This window comes from Etheostoma spectabile, chromosome 17, assembly GCF_008692095.1.
Source record: "Etheostoma spectabile isolate EspeVRDwgs_2016 chromosome 17, UIUC_Espe_1.0, whole genome shotgun sequence".
Taxonomy (NCBI): domain Eukaryota; kingdom Metazoa; phylum Chordata; class Actinopteri; order Perciformes; family Percidae; genus Etheostoma; species Etheostoma spectabile.
Window position 1 is genome coordinate 5,561,418 of NC_045749.1, and position 18,043 is coordinate 5,579,460.

General features: G+C 38.7%; 2 protein-coding genes across 2 annotated transcripts in view; both read right to left on the reverse strand.

Moving 5' to 3' along the window:
* The window catches only part of malb (mal, T cell differentiation protein (MAL blood group) b), a 4,633-nt gene extending 797 nt beyond the window's left edge, over positions 1-3,836 (reverse strand). Inside the window, exons 1-2 of the mRNA XM_032541373.1 lie at positions 3,579-3,836; positions 35-202 (exon numbers count right to left, since the gene is read on the reverse strand). Coding sequence (XP_032397264.1) covers positions 35-202; positions 3,579-3,671 — 261 coding nt within the window. The 5' untranslated portion in view covers positions 3,672-3,836. The remainder of the gene's footprint in view (positions 1-34; positions 203-3,578) is intronic.
* Positions 3,837-6,091: 2,255 nt separating this feature from the next.
* On the reverse strand, positions 6,092-15,193 carry LOC116705299 (myelin and lymphocyte protein). Its single transcript, XM_032541374.1, has 4 exons — positions 14,942-15,193; positions 8,790-8,957; positions 8,496-8,621; positions 6,092-6,683 (listed from the first exon to the last, which is right to left on the reverse strand). Exons 1-4 carry the CDS (start codon positions 15,026-15,028, stop codon positions 6,609-6,611), a joined length of 456 nt encoding a protein of 151 aa, XP_032397265.1. The 5' UTR covers positions 15,029-15,193; the 3' UTR covers positions 6,092-6,608.
* Between the last annotated feature and the right edge of the window lie 2,850 nt (positions 15,194-18,043).

Below are 18,043 nucleotides of genomic sequence, written 5' to 3' on the forward strand. Positions count from 1 at the left end.
CTCTCTCTCTCTCTCTCTCTCTCTCAGGTCTTACGACAGCAGCCCAGCCAGGGCTGTTTTTATGCGCTCCAGCAGCGAAGATGATCAACCAGAGGAATGTCATGACGAAGCAGAAGACAGAGACAAACATCACCCAGCCCAGAGGGTTCGGAGGCTGTACATGGGTCGACGCCACCAGAATCCACACCAAACCACCAAACACCTGGAAAGGCGGAGGGAGCGAGTAGACAGATGATATTGTGGCTTTTAAGATCTGACCTTAAACTGAAAGTCACACCAAGTTAATTGCAAATTACGCCAAGGTGTACAAAGATCAATTCCAGACTCAAAGTTTTTTTTCTGTGATTGCCTAAACTTTCAAACCAAATCCCACCTCTCTGGCACACACAGTACAGTATATTGAAAGCCAACACAATGTGGATTTATAGTTTTACACAGATCGGACTTTAGAAACTATTAACCGGTTAATTCTCTTTTCTTTATAATGTTGATTCAACTCCTCTATTTGCTCTCCTATTTGTCAATCTTTAATCTCTAAATCCCATTGTCCCACTGTGACTGTAACTGCATCAAGGCCCTGAATGCTGCGATCAGTCTGAAATGACTTAATGTTTTTCTGCAGTGGAGTAATTCCCTGAAGACATGAAATACTGCAAGCAGAAATGTGCGTTGATACTGTTGCTTTCCGCTCCTCATGCAGACTATTTTCCCCAAACCGACCCGTGACCTACATGCATATTTTCTTTAAATCTAATTATGCCAATCTGAAAAATGCCTTTTGGATTTGTACATTAAATGGACCTTGGTGATGACAGTTTAATGAAAGGAAAAAACTGAATGAGAAAAGCATGTGCAGTTAAAAATTGGCAGCGTGTGGAATGAGAATATGTTTTACTAACTGTGGATCTGGTTTTGATGTTCTTCTGTTTTTCTGTCATGATAACTGATCTCCTTTACCCATAATTTGGCTTGGACGGTGCTGTGTTATGGATCAAACATCCCCTGGATTCACAGCTACATACTGAATGGATCAAATCCTATTGACTGGGCGCCCGGATGGCCCAGCTGGTAGAGCAGGCGCCCATAAATAGAGGTTTACTCCTTGACGCCCTTCAACTCTGAACTGTGGCCAAAACGACCACCATTCCACTCGAAAAAAAAGTCACATAACCATTCCCATGACTCTGAAGCTGTTCAGTTAAGGTAGATTTACCTAAAAAAAACTACATAGTTCCCCTGTAAGTCAAGACCTTTTTTAAAGTTACAGTGTTAGCTACTCAGTTACAGCTATGCAGTCTGCAAATAACAAAATCCACAGGATCCGAAGCCACATCTCTCTAAATGTTGACTAAACAAACACTTCTCTTTACTTTCTAAAGGTCTCTGAGCACAAAGTGGGTGTTGTTTAACTTGCCAGGTTACTTTAGATAGAGCTTTGACCACATCCGTATAGTCAACATTCTCTGGAATTTAAAGTGTTATACTGTGTTGGACCCCACCTGGCTGATGCTATGAGCATGTTGAAGTGAACGCACATCAAGATTTGACCACAGCTTCGTCTTTAACCCTCCTGTTGTCCTCGGGTCAAATTTGACCCCTTTAAAAAATGTCTATATCTGAAATATGGGTTTCTTTTTAACCAAATTACCACTGGATTGGATTCCTTACAATGCTCTATGCAAACACAATTGATAACTTTCATTCCTGACAAAACCCATCTGTACGTGCCTCTGATCTTAACTATTAGTTAAAATAATTCTGAATTTCTGCTTTTTTAACTCAAATTTGAGATATAATTATATATAAATAAGGATTATTGCCCATGAATTCAATAAAGTAGTATAAAACTAATGGTAAAAAGGTGGCGTTATTAAAAATTAAAACTAAAAAGTCTGAAAAAGGGACGAAAATTTCAAATTTTTGTCCATTTTTTACCCGGGGGAACAACACAAGGGTTAAAAGATTTTGTTTTTTAACTGACTTCCAGTCATGGCTGATTTCATGTTCATATTGACACACTTTTGGTACAGAATCAACTGTTGTAAACCAAATTAGGTTCTTATTTCTATGCCAAGTCGCGCCTCTAACATTTCACGGCATGGTTAAAGTTCGGAGAGAAACACTGTGAAACTATCAGAATCACTTCAGACGTCACAGAACAGAGGTTTTCACTGCTCCACACCGCAAAATAACAAAAAAGATTGAAGAAGATTATTGATGAAAGTAAACTTGTCAACATGCTCCTATGCAGGGCACTCAATCAGGGCCAGCAGACGACGTTGACATCCACAAGACTAAAGCCTTTGGCCATTACGACGTGTCCAAATGTGTTGCAAGTTTTTCCTGCATGGAATAAGCGTTAGTGAGAGGGAACCTGCATCCTTATCACAACACTACCCTTTAGGAATAAAAGCTAAAATAAGCAACCTTAATTACTAAAATTAATTATTAAATTACTTATTAAAGCACATCCCTCAGTGCATTTAGTTTTAAAGTAGTCATATGAGCAGTTTCTATCTCAGGGAATAGACGAGTCGGCCGCATTCTGTCCTACATTAGTAGCACAGATACAATGTGAGTGACACGTGAGATATGAAAAAGAAAAAGTGCTCCTCCCATGTAAGGAATTTGATTCATCATCTTCCATTTCAAATGCACATTTTTGCACTACTATTCACAAAATTCCATTTTAATCTTCAGCTATGCATCGTATTTATTTGGACATTTAACCACAAAATGAAAACAAGTCCTTGAGACTATCATCTAACTTAGGTCATGAACAAAATTCTTCTATTTTATTCATACTATATATATATATATATATATATATATATATATATATATATATATATAAAATATATATATAGTGTTGGATGAATGTGCCAATAACCAAGTTTATAACCAGAGGTGATTGAGCCTTTGCTGACCCCTGACTTCTGGAACTTCTGTTTACCATTCCATATTTAAAGGCCCCCTACTCTCGAACAAATCACTGTTAAAACATATTTTTTCTTTGGCCTTTCCTTCCAGTTTAGGAAAGACATTATTACCTTTATTGGTCTATTATTTTTTTTATATGTACTCTGTATTCAATTTTTGTACTATTGTTGTTTTTACCTGGTGAAGCACTTTGTTCAACCCAGTTGTTTTTAAACATGCTATATAAATAAATTGACATTGACACTGACATTATGTGCATGCATTTAAAAAATGTCATACATTTGGTTAATCTTTTGGATACAAAAGTGCACAGCTGAGGCTCCAAACAGTAACAGTATTACTACAGTGTCTTAAAATTGCCTTTAATTAATTTGAATTTGAATCTATCATATGCATCATTCTGGAAGAAGGGATGACTTGTTTTACTTTTGAGATGTGAACAAAATAAGTTAATTGTTGCCATGAAATAAAGTCATGACAGTCAGTTTTTTTTGCATTATTCATTGCATTTAAATACATTGACATCAAATCAGTTTAATCAAAATAGGGAAAACCCAAAATATATCCAAAATGCAATTAATTCCTTAGGAAACGAACCCCAAAGTCCGCCGTTTTATCCACTGTCATTGTCCACTCACCAGTTCAGGCAGGTAAAATATATCTGGGGCTGTGGTGCATATCCCCAGCCCGCTGGGCAGGCTCCCCATAGGCTGGGCAGTAGTTGCAGCCATCTCTAACTCTTCCTTCTCTCTGTGTCGAGTCAACGGCGAGCACCCTGTCCTCTCCACTGAACTAACAGAGCAGCAGCAGGTGTCACTGAGCCTTGTAGGGAAACTTAGTTAGCAGGCAAACCCGTTCTGCTCCAGTTCAAAAACAGCTCCTCACACTGGCACAAAGTAGACACACCCTTCATCTTACAGCACCCAAGGCTACCTGGTGTTTCATGTGAGCTGGTGACCTGTGAAGGGGGTTTTGAAACAGGGGTTAAAGTTAGGGTCTGAGCAGTTTTATGTCCTAGGGCCACAGTGAAACCTGAACTATCTTCATTGTTGCTGCTGAGTAAAGAAACAGTTCACTGAGTTTTATGACTTCTTTCTAACTTTGTGACCCTTGCATAGTGTTAGCTGAGTGCATGAAGCGTTTATCTGTACTGCATACAATGGCTTGAACAAGAGTTTCTTTTCAAAAATATACGATTGTATTTATGGTGGAAGACATTTTATTTCAACCACTTTAACCTCACAAACAAAGTTTTTACTTTAAAGCTGACCTAAATGATATTTTAGATGAAATGTGCAATTTGAAAGATGGCCACATAATTTCCCGCAACTTCACTGTTTTTGTTTTCTTTCACTTCCTTCATTGACAAAAATAAATAAATACAATTTTCTTCTTTGCTTTAAATTCCAGTCAAAATTACTTCCCAAACATGACAAATCAGGCTAATGTCTGGGTAAATGTGATGCACTGACGTCATGTATGCTAAATCTTTATCTATAACTAACTTTAACTTTGACTATGAAGAAAGTGAAGTAAGAAGCAAGATGTAGCACATAAAGACTTGCTGTACTGTTTTCTCATGAGGCAAACTCCGAACATGAAATACACATACAGTAGAATTTGTTTGGTAAATTGTTGACAGGATAGCTAGGTGAGAAAGGGGGAAGACATACAGGAAATTGCCACAGGTCAGATCTGAACCCTGGACTTCTTTGTCAAGACTTAAACCTCTCATTACATGTGTGCATGCTCTACCACTGATTTTATTGGGTAATTGTTACAGGTCCCATGGCATGAAAATTTCACTTTATGAGTTTTTTTTTTCAACATTAATATGCATTCCCCCAGCTTGCATATGGTCCCCCAGTGGCTACAAATGGCAATGGGTGTAAATCGAGCCCTGGGTATCCTGCTCGGTCTTTGAGGAAATGAAAGCTCAGATGGGCCAATTCTGTATCTTCCCCTTATGACATCATAAGGGAAAGGTTACCTCCCACATCTCTGCTTTGCCTGCCCAGAGAATTTTTGGCCCACCCACAACACAGAGAGACATCATGGTTTTCAAACAAGCGCAGTGGCAGTTGGTCAAGGCCACACAGTAAGCAAAAGTGGTAATGTGGGATAATGTACCACATAATGTTATTTTGTAAGTTGTGATTTTGGCCATTTTTTCAATTTTTTCATTTTCTGTGTGCATATTGTGTATATGTGATTTTTTTCATTATTGGTTTTATGTGGTGACTATGGCAAAGGTGGTAATTCAAGGCATGGGTAATTAGTTTAAATGAGCTCAGCTTATTCATGATCAGCTGACCATGTCTGTGCCCAATGTATGCTCTTGAGCCACCATTTGCCTGAGGAAGACCCAACAGGGTTGAAACGTCGCAGCACTATAAATGTATGGGAGAATTAGCAGAGTGTGGGCTCCTCATTGTTTTAAGTTGTATCCAGCTACTGTTTGCCCTGCACCTCACCGGTGGGGATGTGCACACTACCACTACTGCTAAACTAACACAACTTACCTGACAGGATACTGCAGGTGAGTCTGGAACAGAGACAGAAAGGAGGAACAGACAATACACTCTTCTACAGCTGCATTGTTTTTGCAAAGAGCAGGGGTGTCTTAAAGGTGCCCTGCCATACATTTTTCATTACGTTGTGGTAATGTTGGAAGTTCTACCATGGACTGTGGAACATTTTTTACGGAAAAAAAATGCCTCGGTTACCTTATTTCAAGCCATTCTAGTGTGGTATAGAAAGCCTGCAAGAAGACTCAGCTCAAATTGTGCCAGTTCTCATTAATATTCAATGAACTAAGCTGCTTGACTTTGATCGGCTAACAGCTAGCCAATGAGAGCCTGGCTATCATTATCTATTGCCCAGCGCGATTGGGTGTTCTCATGAATAGTAATGAGCTCAGGCAACATGACGTCAGACTGACCAGCTTGTGTAATTGGCTTGATTTCTTTTCAGTGGCTAGAGCTGACAGAGGAGGTAGCTGTTCATTTTTACTTTCACAACATAACACAAACTCTAATGGGCCTAACATATTTCAAAAAATGTAAGTAAAACCGCTTTTGTGTGGCAAGGCAACTTTTAAAGTTTTTCGTATCATCAAAAAATGAGAAACTTATTCAAATTGAACAAAAACACTTGTCAAGGGGAGTTGTTTATCCAAGTTATGCATTTATATTTTGTTCATTGTAAACATAGAGAAAACATGCAAGGAAACAAATCTTTTAAATAACTGTCAGATTTTAAATGCCTCTGAGGATTTATTAGCAATTTGAAAGTACTGTGCGATACTAATGCTAAGCTCTACTACTACATGTCTTCTACACTTTCCAGTGAAATGCTTTAATGTCACTTTCATTTGTAAAAGTGTTCACTGCAAGCTGGAGGCAAACTCCTAGCATTCATTATTCATCTGTAATACATGTTTACATGGTATGGGATTTTTACCTGTACAGTAAGGCCACCAACAATAAGTAACATTTATCAATACCTTCCTTTTGTTTTCACTCATTCACTCACTTTGGCAACAATTTTAATAAGCAAGTTACTCTTGCTGACAGAAATAAAAAGAACGTTTAGTCAAAAGACAAGTCAGCTGGTTATTGGTTTCTACGTATTTTGGTCGTATTGTTCTTGGTTTGTGTTTTGACTTATTAGGACCTCTTCCATCGGATGGCAGAGAAAATGGCATGCAGGAAGTAGAGAAGAGTGGCCACATAAGACATCACCTGAAAACACACACAAACACACACAAACAGAAACACACGGATGATTGTCACCTTCAGATAGAAAGATGGTGGTGTTGCTAAACCTGGTCACATGACCACAGATGTCAACATATTGACAACCTGGAGATGCATACAATTGCATTTGAGCTACAAGATGAGATTGTGTCTTTAACCCCACAGACATCACAATTACACATTGTGCAGCCAAACATTTTTCAAACGCACAGAACTTAATTTCAAATTCTTGTGGAGATCTTTTTTTTCAGTTGCTAAACGACAGTGGTCACAGCTAAAGCCACATGTGCAAAACTCAGACTACAGTCTGCACTACCAACAGTCACCTGAGCAAAACAGGTCCCACAATCCTCATTGAATCTGGGAGTGCTCTCACATTGGTCAGTTCTGGAACAATCTTGCAATGACAATTGCTGTCCTGTTTGATGTTACTGTGCCGGTTACTGTTAGTCTTTATTCTGAATGATCTGTCAGCCTTTCAGTTCTCTGAAACTCAAAAGCGTGCTGTATTTGCTGTACTTACAGCAACCCATTGGAAACCATCTCCTGACCTGTCTATCTGTGCATGGACCCTTTCCTTCCTGTAGTTTACAGTCTATGGAACTCTCTACGGCACGCATTCAGGGAGCACCAGGAGGGACTCTAGACACTTGGCTGAGCCTCGCTGAAACTTTGAGGTCTTTGAATTAACTTTTGAAGGTGTTTGGTCTCATCTTTCCTCTCTACGTTTTTGGTCCTGGGACGCGTTCCCAGCCTCAGTGTATTGTTTGTAATTATTTGTCACTGAGATAACACACACTGTCTCTCAGGACACACAGAGTATAAACACTCATCATACACCAACACAGAAAATACTAACTTTACATCTTTACAGAGTGAAAAATTGAAGTAACTTCACACCGATAGTTTTCTTTAAAGAAAAGATAGAGTTAATGTATTATACCAATTTTTATTTAAGGTAAACAGGAAGGAATGAAAATCAGCAGTTTGCTTCAATATAGTATTTTGTCTCTAGTAATTTATGGAATTACTGGAAAAAACTAAAGGTGCATAACGGTAACAAAGAATAGTGACTAATCCTGCCTCTCTCCAGCATTATGCAGGTTTTCTTCATCACATTGGATGACTGCTTCATCTCTAAATACTAATGAATGTGGTGTTTTCATTGCTTTCACCTCCATTACTTTCTGAAAAACAGAAAGTCCACATTTTTTTTTTCATAACCTCAGACATCTGACCTGGACATATTGGTATCTTTGCTCTTTTACCTGTTTCTCTCAAACGGTACAGTGTATAATTGTTTCGTTCTTATTTGGTGTTTGTGAAGTGAACAACGAACTAGTTTGGTCCCCATGAACTGCTGCTGTGCAGACTGAAGTTAATTTTGCACATGTGGCTTCAGTGGTGCCCACTGTCCTCGAAAAAAAGATTCACAAAAATGCCAAATTTGTCAGGTTGAAATGTGTAGAAATATGTGTGCAATTAAAAACATAGCTGAAGAAAAGCTGAAATTAGCTTTTTTTTGTTCACAATAAGGTTGGATTGTCAGTATCATATACATTCACTGTATATAATGCTGACAATCCAACATTAAAGCTACTTAAGGGGAGGTATGAAATTACTCTGGACAGAAAATATCATGGACTGTTAACAGACTCTAAATTGGAAAAATCGTAGAAATGCTGTTTACATGTTAGTTTCCCCAGAATGTTAATTTAGTTACAGTACATCTGAATATTGTAGTGTGTGTGTGTGTGTGTGTGTGTGTGTGTGTGTGTGTGTGTGTGTTTGACATACCACTGCAGCAATGTCCAGCCGGTATATTTTTAGATCACCAATCACTCCTCTCAATAAGGTGATGTAAGCCAGAATCACTGACGCACTGAGGTAGAAAACCACCGCTACAAAATGATAACCCACATCCTAAAAAGATACAGTAAGAAGTAAGGGAGGGAGAAAGATTGATGGAGAAAGAAGGCAGCCGGAGGAATAACCGTTAAAATATGATTGGACGACACTATGTGGTGAACAAGTTTACAGTAGCTACTGTATCTAAATTAAATCATTTAGAAGGTGGTGGGCGTGTCTAACCAGGGGGGGCCAGATGCTGCTCTGATTGGCTCCGCAGAGGAAGATGAAGAACCAGAGTGTCGTCACTATGAAGCAGAAGAGAGACACGAACATCACCCAACTCAGAGGGTTGGGAAAATAGATGAGCTCAGCCGATGCCAACAGCATCCACACCAAACCCCCGAACACCTGCAGTGGGGGGGGGGGGGGGAGAGAGGGGTGAGGGGGAAAAGGAAGAGAGAGAGAAAAAGATGGATTTAAAAATTTAGTTTTCTCAGCTAGTGTACAGTGCATTTTAGACTTTTGTATTTGTATGAAAATGGCAGACTGTGAATAACAGTGTTGCACCTTTAAAACGGCAATAAGAGATTTTTTTGGCTACCTGGGGGCAGCACAAAAGTTGTAACCACACACTTAGAAATACAGTTTGTTGACATGTGATCTTGTTAGCAAACAGTTGCTTATGTACACATCCTCAGTTTGGAGAAATGTTTGTGTCTACCAGCTGAATGTAAGTAAGTTATTCTCTCTCTTGTAGTTACGTATTTGGTCTCGTCCAACTCTTGAGGGAAATATTCAACTCTTTAGAACTACGTTCCCCGGTCTCTACCTTCAAGTCCCAGTACCGACCAAATATGGAGTGTGGACTTGTAGCTGGAGAGGTGCTAGCTCACCCCCTCTGCACTGCCTAGATGCCCATGAGAAAGGCATCAAACCACTAACCACTTGAAAAAACATTTATGGGCAGCCCCCTCACTCTGACATCTCTCCATCGGTCCTGGGCAAGTTTGTGCATTTCGGCCCTGTGTGTGACTGTAAAAACAGAATGAAAAATGTAATTTAATGTGCTTTATGTGTAAAATTGGTGATGTCCCTTTAAAATAAGTTTTGAGCCTTTAAAACACACACCCTCAAACGTCACTCTTAGATGTAGTTTCACAGTCTTTCTCGTTCCTCCTTTGACAAACATTGTGCCTGAAAGAGTGTTTGGTATTTAGATTATGAAGCATGAACCTCCACCATTTGTTCCATGATAAGAGGAATTTGCTGTAGTCATTGTGCACAGGAAAACCATTTACACCAGTATCTATTGAACATGTTGACAGGTGTCTGCTGTGGAGAAGGCCTATTGTGTCCTAGCTTTGTTTTGCTCCAGTTGAGGGCTACATACAGGTGTCTCCACAGCTCAATCAATCAGCATTGAGACATTGAGGATCAGGTGTGCAGGAGCAGAGCTGGCACAAACACTTGCTGGGGCACATTCAGATCCACAACACATTTGCTTTTCTAGAGAGGATTTTTCCCATAACTGCAGCAAAGAACAAACCCCACAGCCTCTCGGGTGAAGAATTAACACATGTAGAGAAGACAACTGCCCCCCCAGCTTTCTGAAGAACTAGCCTACAGTATATATTTTTAAAACAACTTTTTACCCATACTGCATGTCCTGCTACACAGGGATTTTGATTTTGACAGGGATAATCAGGTTTATATTTGAAGATTTTTGCCTGGATTTGTGGAAGACATACATGTTTGTGGTGTTTGTCATTTAAAAGGTTGGCATGGTTTTATGGTTGAATATGTATAACTAAACAGGTTAAGACTTTTGCCACCAGTTCATCCAGGTTCTCTCTTCTCATCTTTCTTAATGAAGTCATTCAGTCTACTTTGCTAAAGTTAAACCAATATAGGTAGTTTTTGTTCCTACATTATTTAAAATCTTGCCACTTAGCCAGCTGTAATTCCACCAATAATTTGAAAATTCAACAGCACTTTTGAAGCCTAGCTGTTGGCTAAAAACTGAAATGAAAGAATGTGCCTCTCTTATGTAAAATTATCTCATAAATGCAGAAAAGCCAGATTTCATTCAGCTGTCTAACCACAGTGAGTAATCTGGCCGCATTGTTTTTTTATGAGCTAGGCAACCAAAATTCAACCTGACCACATGAAAAGAATGTGCCACGCCCTAAATTACACAATTCCCCTGCAGGTGGCTCAAATATTTCTCTACCAAAAGACATTCATTCATCCATACAAACTCTGATTTTTCCCTCAAATGTTAACTTGAAGGTACAATATATTTTATTTATGTTTTTTACTTCATTGAAACTACAGTATATGATGCTTACACTGACTGATTTAAATGGAGTTATGTGGGTTTAAACAAGGGTTGTCCACACACCACACTGGTAGAAAACCTATGGTCAAAGTAGTGTTAGTTGGCTGATGTTGCTGTGAAACAAACAAATGACACTTTACATGATGTTAATAATTCAAAAAAAACGTCTTTCAACCCAGCAAATGATACATTATCTGTTCTGGTTTACCAGGAGTTTGAAAGGTTTTATCAACAAAACACCCTGATGTTATATTCAACCTTCTTGTGAATTAGTAGATGAATATTTTAACTTAGAAAAACTAACTAAACTAAAGACATGGGATTCCTGTGAAAGACAAGTTCTTGAGATCACATTAAGTGGTAAGCCAGTTCAAATCGGCTTGTCAAGGTTTCTGGTGTTATATTACACGTCCACTCATTTGTACGACGCTCACTTTGTTGATAGTTTATACTCGAAGGTGCTTAAGCACAGCATGTTGAGAAAGTGGGATACACAGATAAGCAAACACAATTCACTACTGTAAAAACACAAAGTTGCTTTACACAACTTCAAGCCGCAGTAGTGGTATCTGCAAATATTGTGTAAGCCTTATCTCTGCTTTTCCAAATCAGTTTTATCTTTCCACATAACAGAGGAACATGTATTTCCATTCCAGGGAAAAGGGAATTGGCCAACAGCCCATTACGTTTCCATAAAATCTATCTTTGAAGTCCACCAGATGGCTCTGAAATGTTTGTGTCAGTATGTACGTCAAGAAAATTCTGCTACATGATTCACTTCCTCACTGTTGATTCATATGGTTAAAACAATCCCTGCATTAAAAATCATTACTGTCCAGTTAGGAATAAAGGCAAAAACATTTTAGGTTTAGTATTTTTACGACAAACTGAACCTGTGTTATGAGAGTCATGTTCCCAAATTAGCAGATATTGTGAAAAAGGTGATGAATGCCATTGTGAAATGATTCAAACCTCAACATTTAAATGCATTATTGCAATTTAAAGGATTATATAACCTTAGAATGCTATTACAAACTGCTGTAAGGTGAATTTTAAACATTCAGATTGTGTAAAATTTGAAAAAAAACAAAAAAGAAATTCCTAAATACACTTCTCCCCTCTGAGATTCTGGACACAGCTTTGTTTTGTCTTGCAGGGCTGTTACAAACTGCTGTGAGCTGAATTTGAATTTGAACAAGAAGCGAATTCCGTGAAATGAACACGGCCCATTTACTCAAAATCTGTGGCCGTTTCACGGAATCACCAAAAAGGCTGTTGGTGAGCGGAACAACAACGAGTTGCGTTTAGGAAAAGAAGAATGGGTTAGTTTAGGAAAAGAACAATGGGCTGGGACGGTTGGGTTTAGCAATCGTGACACACGGGACACGATCTCCGGTCTCCTGGGTCAAAGTCCTGTGTTGTTTGACCCAGCCACCACCCCAGCCACCACCCCAGCCAACTTCCCAATGCGGATTTCCGGGCTTTCATACTACTTACTACCGCTGTCGCTCTTAATGCTACGTCATCTTCTCATTGACTTTACTTTGGCATTGTTGTCCGTGGTGGCCACATGGAATTTTCACACATTGCCACGACCACGCAATGCGCTGGTAACAGTTTGTGATCATTTCACGGAATTCTGTGAGACCATGCCGGATGATGAACACAATCTTCCTCCCTGTCAACTCAGGTGTTCAAAAATAAAAAATAAAAATATTACTTTTGGTTGAGCTATGTGAAGAAACTGATCATTTGGGAAAATGTATATGTGGTGATATGTTAGTGTATTATGCTGCTGCTCTTGTGGTTGGTTTTCATGTGCATTTTGATCCATTTGGAATCATTTTTTTGTCTTATTCCCTTGGAATGTATTGTAACTGGTGTGAATTCCAGCTGACTATAGCTGTCGTCCACCCCCCAGGAGCTACTGTAGCTTTTCAGAGCCCCCTTCACACCCACAAGGAGTGATCATTTTAGTTGAGTGTTCCTTTAAATCAATGGACTCCAACCTACACTCTCCCATATGACCTAAGCTCGGTTTTAAATTTTTGTTTGAAACAATTGCCAGCTCAAACAGCACTATATGTATATGCTGTATGTCTCAGTGCTTTGTTTGCAATCTTGTTCATTTCATTCATGTAGCACACACAATTTCACACAGATGTGAATGAGGAAAATGTGTTGTGATTAAGTGTTCTTTGTTTAAACATCTTTCTGCTTTCTCCTTCTGCCTTCTGAACTACCTTTATTTGAAATTTCACCATCATTCAGTTTCATTCCAGTAAAAACGACGATGGACAATTGCCATAAAGCTGCCGAGCAAGTCATCTGACAGAAATCTTCCCTGCCCTTTTATATTGTGAACAAAAGAAAGTGATCACAGAACAAGTGTAGACAAGTATAGTGACATATAAAAAGCCAAAAGAGGTTGATTACGGTAAGACGACTAACGACAAAAGCAAACCCTGCCCTTTTATACCTGTGATGATTTAAACTTACAGTGCCAACTCTCAGCAGCATGATAAACAATACCAGTACATTTCCATACCTGAACAGCAGGTTACTTCATGGAAAGGTCCTTTGGTCCACAGCCAGGAAAAAAAAGATCCAAGCCAGCAAGTAAACCATGTGAATTGATGGTTGGTTTAGATTTACACCTTCCTCTGCAACTAATGCTGCTTTTCCACCTGGGTCACACCGATTTTATCTTTAGTTCTCTGTACAGAAATGGGGGTGTGCTATAATATTTTCTAAATAATTCATTGAAACAGTAGCTTTCAACATATTGACTCTAAATTGACCTCAAGTAGGGAAATTCTTTTCATTTTTTTTAACAATTTCCCCCAAAGAAGAAAGAATGCGCCTTAAATCCACAAATTTAGACAATTCTGATTAACCAACTTGAGAGTGTGATTGGAGAACCAGATCTGGATCAGCCAAGGTTCACCCTCTCTTGCCTTTGATTACTGTCCAATTAGTAGTAAAGACAAAAACATGTGTAGGTTTAGTATTTTTATGGTTAGCAATGACAAACTGAACCTGTGTAAGAGAATTACCTTTCCAATTACCTTTTATTTTATAACAAAAAAGGTGTTAAATACCACTTCAAAATTATTCAAACCTTAACATTTAAATGCTTTCTTGCAATGTGTTGTGAGTATTGGGTAAACTTATTGCAAACTGCTGTAAGCTACATTTTAAACAGTATTCAGAATGTGTAAAATTAAAAAAAAAAAAAAAAAAAAAAAAAAAAAAAAAAAGGTCCTCTTGGCAATGGAGGTTCTAAATACATTTCTCCTCTCTGAGAGTCTGGACATTGCTTTTGTTGTGACCTGCAGTGTTAAATGTTTTGGGCTGATTTTTTTAAGTCTTTTTTTTTGCAGCTAAAGACCCAAACATGCGGTGTATATGGAGAAAGATTTCAATCATTTTTACTAAAATAAAGCTATTGCATCACAGAACACTTTCAACCTACAAGTAAAAAAAAAACTACACAGGCCAAAATAGTGTGACTTTCCACTTTTGCTTTTCGTTGCCAAAACCTGTTAAAGTTGATGTTTTCCTTTCTGGGATGGGAGAAAAACATGCTCTGGTTTATTGGCATTTCTTTAAACCAATCACAATCGTCATGGCCAGGCGCCGGACAGAGCCACGGTGCCGTTGCAAAATAGCCTCAGGATGGAACTTGTTTTGGTGGAACTTGTACATTTCAAAAGGTTTTTTTTAATCGTTCGAGAGAAAACTCAGATTGGACAGATAATTTAGCTGGCTGTTTGGATTTACCCTGCAGAGATCTGAGGCCTCATAAATTGAAATTAAAATGACAACATAAAGACAGCAAAAAGTAACAGACATCTGGCCCAAAAGAAGGACACAGAGAGTCAAAGAAACAAGATCCCGAGTGAAACAGGCAGATAAATGGAATAAAATCTTAGTTTAACAACCCACTTGGGTGAGGAACAACGACTGGGAGACCAAAAGGGATAATATTTCAAACAGGAAAGAGGAGAAACCCAAATAATAACAAAATGTCATGACAAGATGAAAAACTTACAAATTCAGGGATGAAAAACAGGTCAGGAATGGAAGTAAAGATCCTGCCACCTGTGGGCAAAAAATCATTCGACATGGTGGAAGCCATGATCCAAACCCTCCAAACACTGTGTGATTTCCTCTAGAATGAGATGTGTCACCTGTTTTGATCTGCTTTTTAAAGGCTATCTATCTCCCCCCTTCCCCCTAACACACCTCCCTTTAAGTCTTCTCACCTACTCCTCCATTCTACAGGGCGAAACTACCAGTTTGACAGGTGTTTTGGGCTGTGTTTGTGCAGTGGGAGGATGTCTTCGGTTCTTGCATGTAGGATTATGTGTGCCCTCATGTTTAAAGTGTTTGTGTTGGGTCTTTGTAAATGGCAACCAACCGTTCACATGCAGCATTCACTTGGGATACACATAGATACATAGACTCGTTTCATCCAAGTCTAATTTGTTTATGTGTCCTGCACATGAATAAACACATGAACTTGAAATGAAGCCAAGATTTTAATTATTTAAAAAAAATCTTACATGACATTTAGCACCCAACTATATGTCCAACCGTGTAATTCCTTATCAGCTGAATGGGAGCCTGAGTTTCTGTAAATTTTTGAGTTTGCATGGAGACCTACGTGAACCCACTGAACAGCATTCCTACTATTTTAATGCTAAAATAAATGGATGAAGACAGAGAGAAAGAGGGATGGAGAGAGTGAGGGAAAAACAGTTTGGTTTGTCAATGGACAAACAGGGACAGACATGTAGATGAAGTGGTTTTGGAGTGTAACAATGGAGAAAGCAAAGAGCAAAGGGACAGGCTGGGAGAGGCTGGGAGAGGCTGGGAGTGGTTGTTTTTTATCACCTGTTACACTGTTGTTTTCCACCTGACACCAGAAAAGAAATGATCCATGCAGAAAGTTTCAACTGGTCCCACAATCACACAACACACAATCCACTGCCATTATTTCTCCAACATTACTAATGATCCATTTTATTTAATAGCCCCTTTCAGGACACCAACGGTCACCTTGCAGTAGCATTAAAAACAAGCTCATACAGATAAAGACAAAGACATAGACAAAAAGACATAGACAAAACACGATAGAACAAGAGACGTGACATAATGTCATGCTAGTCTTGAAACAAAAATGAATGAGTGTAATTTCTAAAATGTTAAAAAAAGAGTTTTGTTTAGTGTTTGCCAAAGATGATGAGTCAGCCGAAATGGTGAGATTGTGGTTGTGCTTTTGTCTCTGAGTGGTTCATCCAGTCAAACTGCCAAACACAGCGTGATGGTTTCTAGGAGAAGGGATTTAATCTCTGCATAACATACAAAAACCTTTGTGTGGGGTGACTCAAAGTCTTTTTTAATCGTTGGCTCAACACAATGTAAATTACTCTGCTGCATTGTTACAAAATAAATAACAACACATACGCACATGTGAATTTGTAGCTCCGTTGCTAAACACTCATCAGAAAGAAACATGAAAACCGTTGTGTTTCATATGAAATGTCAGTTTTCTATTTGTTGACCCCAGGCATTGTGCTTTACAGCTTTCAATAACGTTTTTTGTTCAAGCTGTGGTTTTAATCATGTGAGCCACCAAAGGTGTCAAAAGTATTCACTTTCATTACTCAAGTAAAAGTATAGATACTAGGGTTTAAAAAGATATCTGTAGAAGTGGAAGTATCAACTCAAGCTTTTTAGTCAATTAAAAGTGTAAAAGTACTGGTTTCCAAACTAGTATAAGTATAAAAGGAATGTAAGGGAAAAAATAATATCACTGTGCTTTTTCAAATTAGATGGCGAGTTTTGGAATCTATTAGCTTGTGGTAGCCTACTTGGGTGTACAAAGCTTGGAGCGCATTTGAAAGGAGTTGTTTTGGCAGCCAACCATTTCAAAAACTTCTTTCAGGTGCAGCCAGGGATGTAGAAGGGTTGGCCGGCCTTCCAGTCTACCAAACTCCTCGCTGGTGCTTGGTTGGGACATTTCGCTCGAGTTCTCTTGAGTCTCTGCCACTGACACGATAATAAAAATAATAATACATTTTATTTATAATGCCCTTTACATTTCAAATGAAATCTCAAAGTGCTACAGTGGCAAGGAGCTAAAAACAGTTCCCAGAATATAACAAAATCAATAAATAGAAATAAAACACCATGAGACTAAAATTCAAACTATGACTGTTAAAAGGCCTTTTGAAATAGGAATGTCTTTAGGCCCTTCTTAAAAATCTCCACAGTTCGTGGGGCCCTTAGGGTCTCTGGGAGTGCGTTCCAGAGCCGTGGGGCGACTGCCTGGAAGGCCCTGTCTCCCATAGTAGAGAGTTTAGTCCTTGGTTGGTGCAGGCAGTAGGTAGAGATGGAGGAGCGGAGGTTTCGTGAGGTGGTGTGTGGGGTGAGGAGTTCACTGAGGTAGGCAGAGGCAGTTCCATGTATGCACTGGTGGGTAAGGAGACAGATTTTGTACTGAATTCTGTGTTTGATGGGCAGCCAGTGGAGGGATTTCAAGACCGGAGTGATATGATCATATTTGGGCTACATACATCTGCTATTTCCATGCTGGGGTGTAACGTGATTGGTGTCATGTGCAGGTGGTATGGATTGCGTACAAACCAACAGGGTGTCGGACTGCTACATGTTCCAACTTATCATCCAACCACAATCCAATTCAATCTATCCAGATGGCGTGATTAATTTGGATAGGTTTCTGGTCTTTTTGAACAAAACAAGCCGGAATCAAAACAAGCCAAACTGAAATAGGAGTAAAAAGGCTATTTTTTATAATTTAAAGAGTAGACAGTACAGATAATTGTGTGGAAATGTAACGAGTAGAAGTAAAAAGTCTCCTGTAAAAAAATTACTCCAGTAAAGATATCTAAAATTTTCACTTAAGTAACGTAATGAAGTATTTGTACTTTGCACAGCATTGCACAGCATTCCAACTATTGTTATTTGGTTCTTTATTATTCCGTACGTTTTTTGGCTCTTCTTAACTTCTGCATACTTTCAGCTATTAAAACCGTTCAACTTTTTAAATCTTCAGCTCTTTCTACTATTACTACTACTACAACTATTTTTCTGCTATGTATACTTTTTCAAATATTAAGCTTTTAAA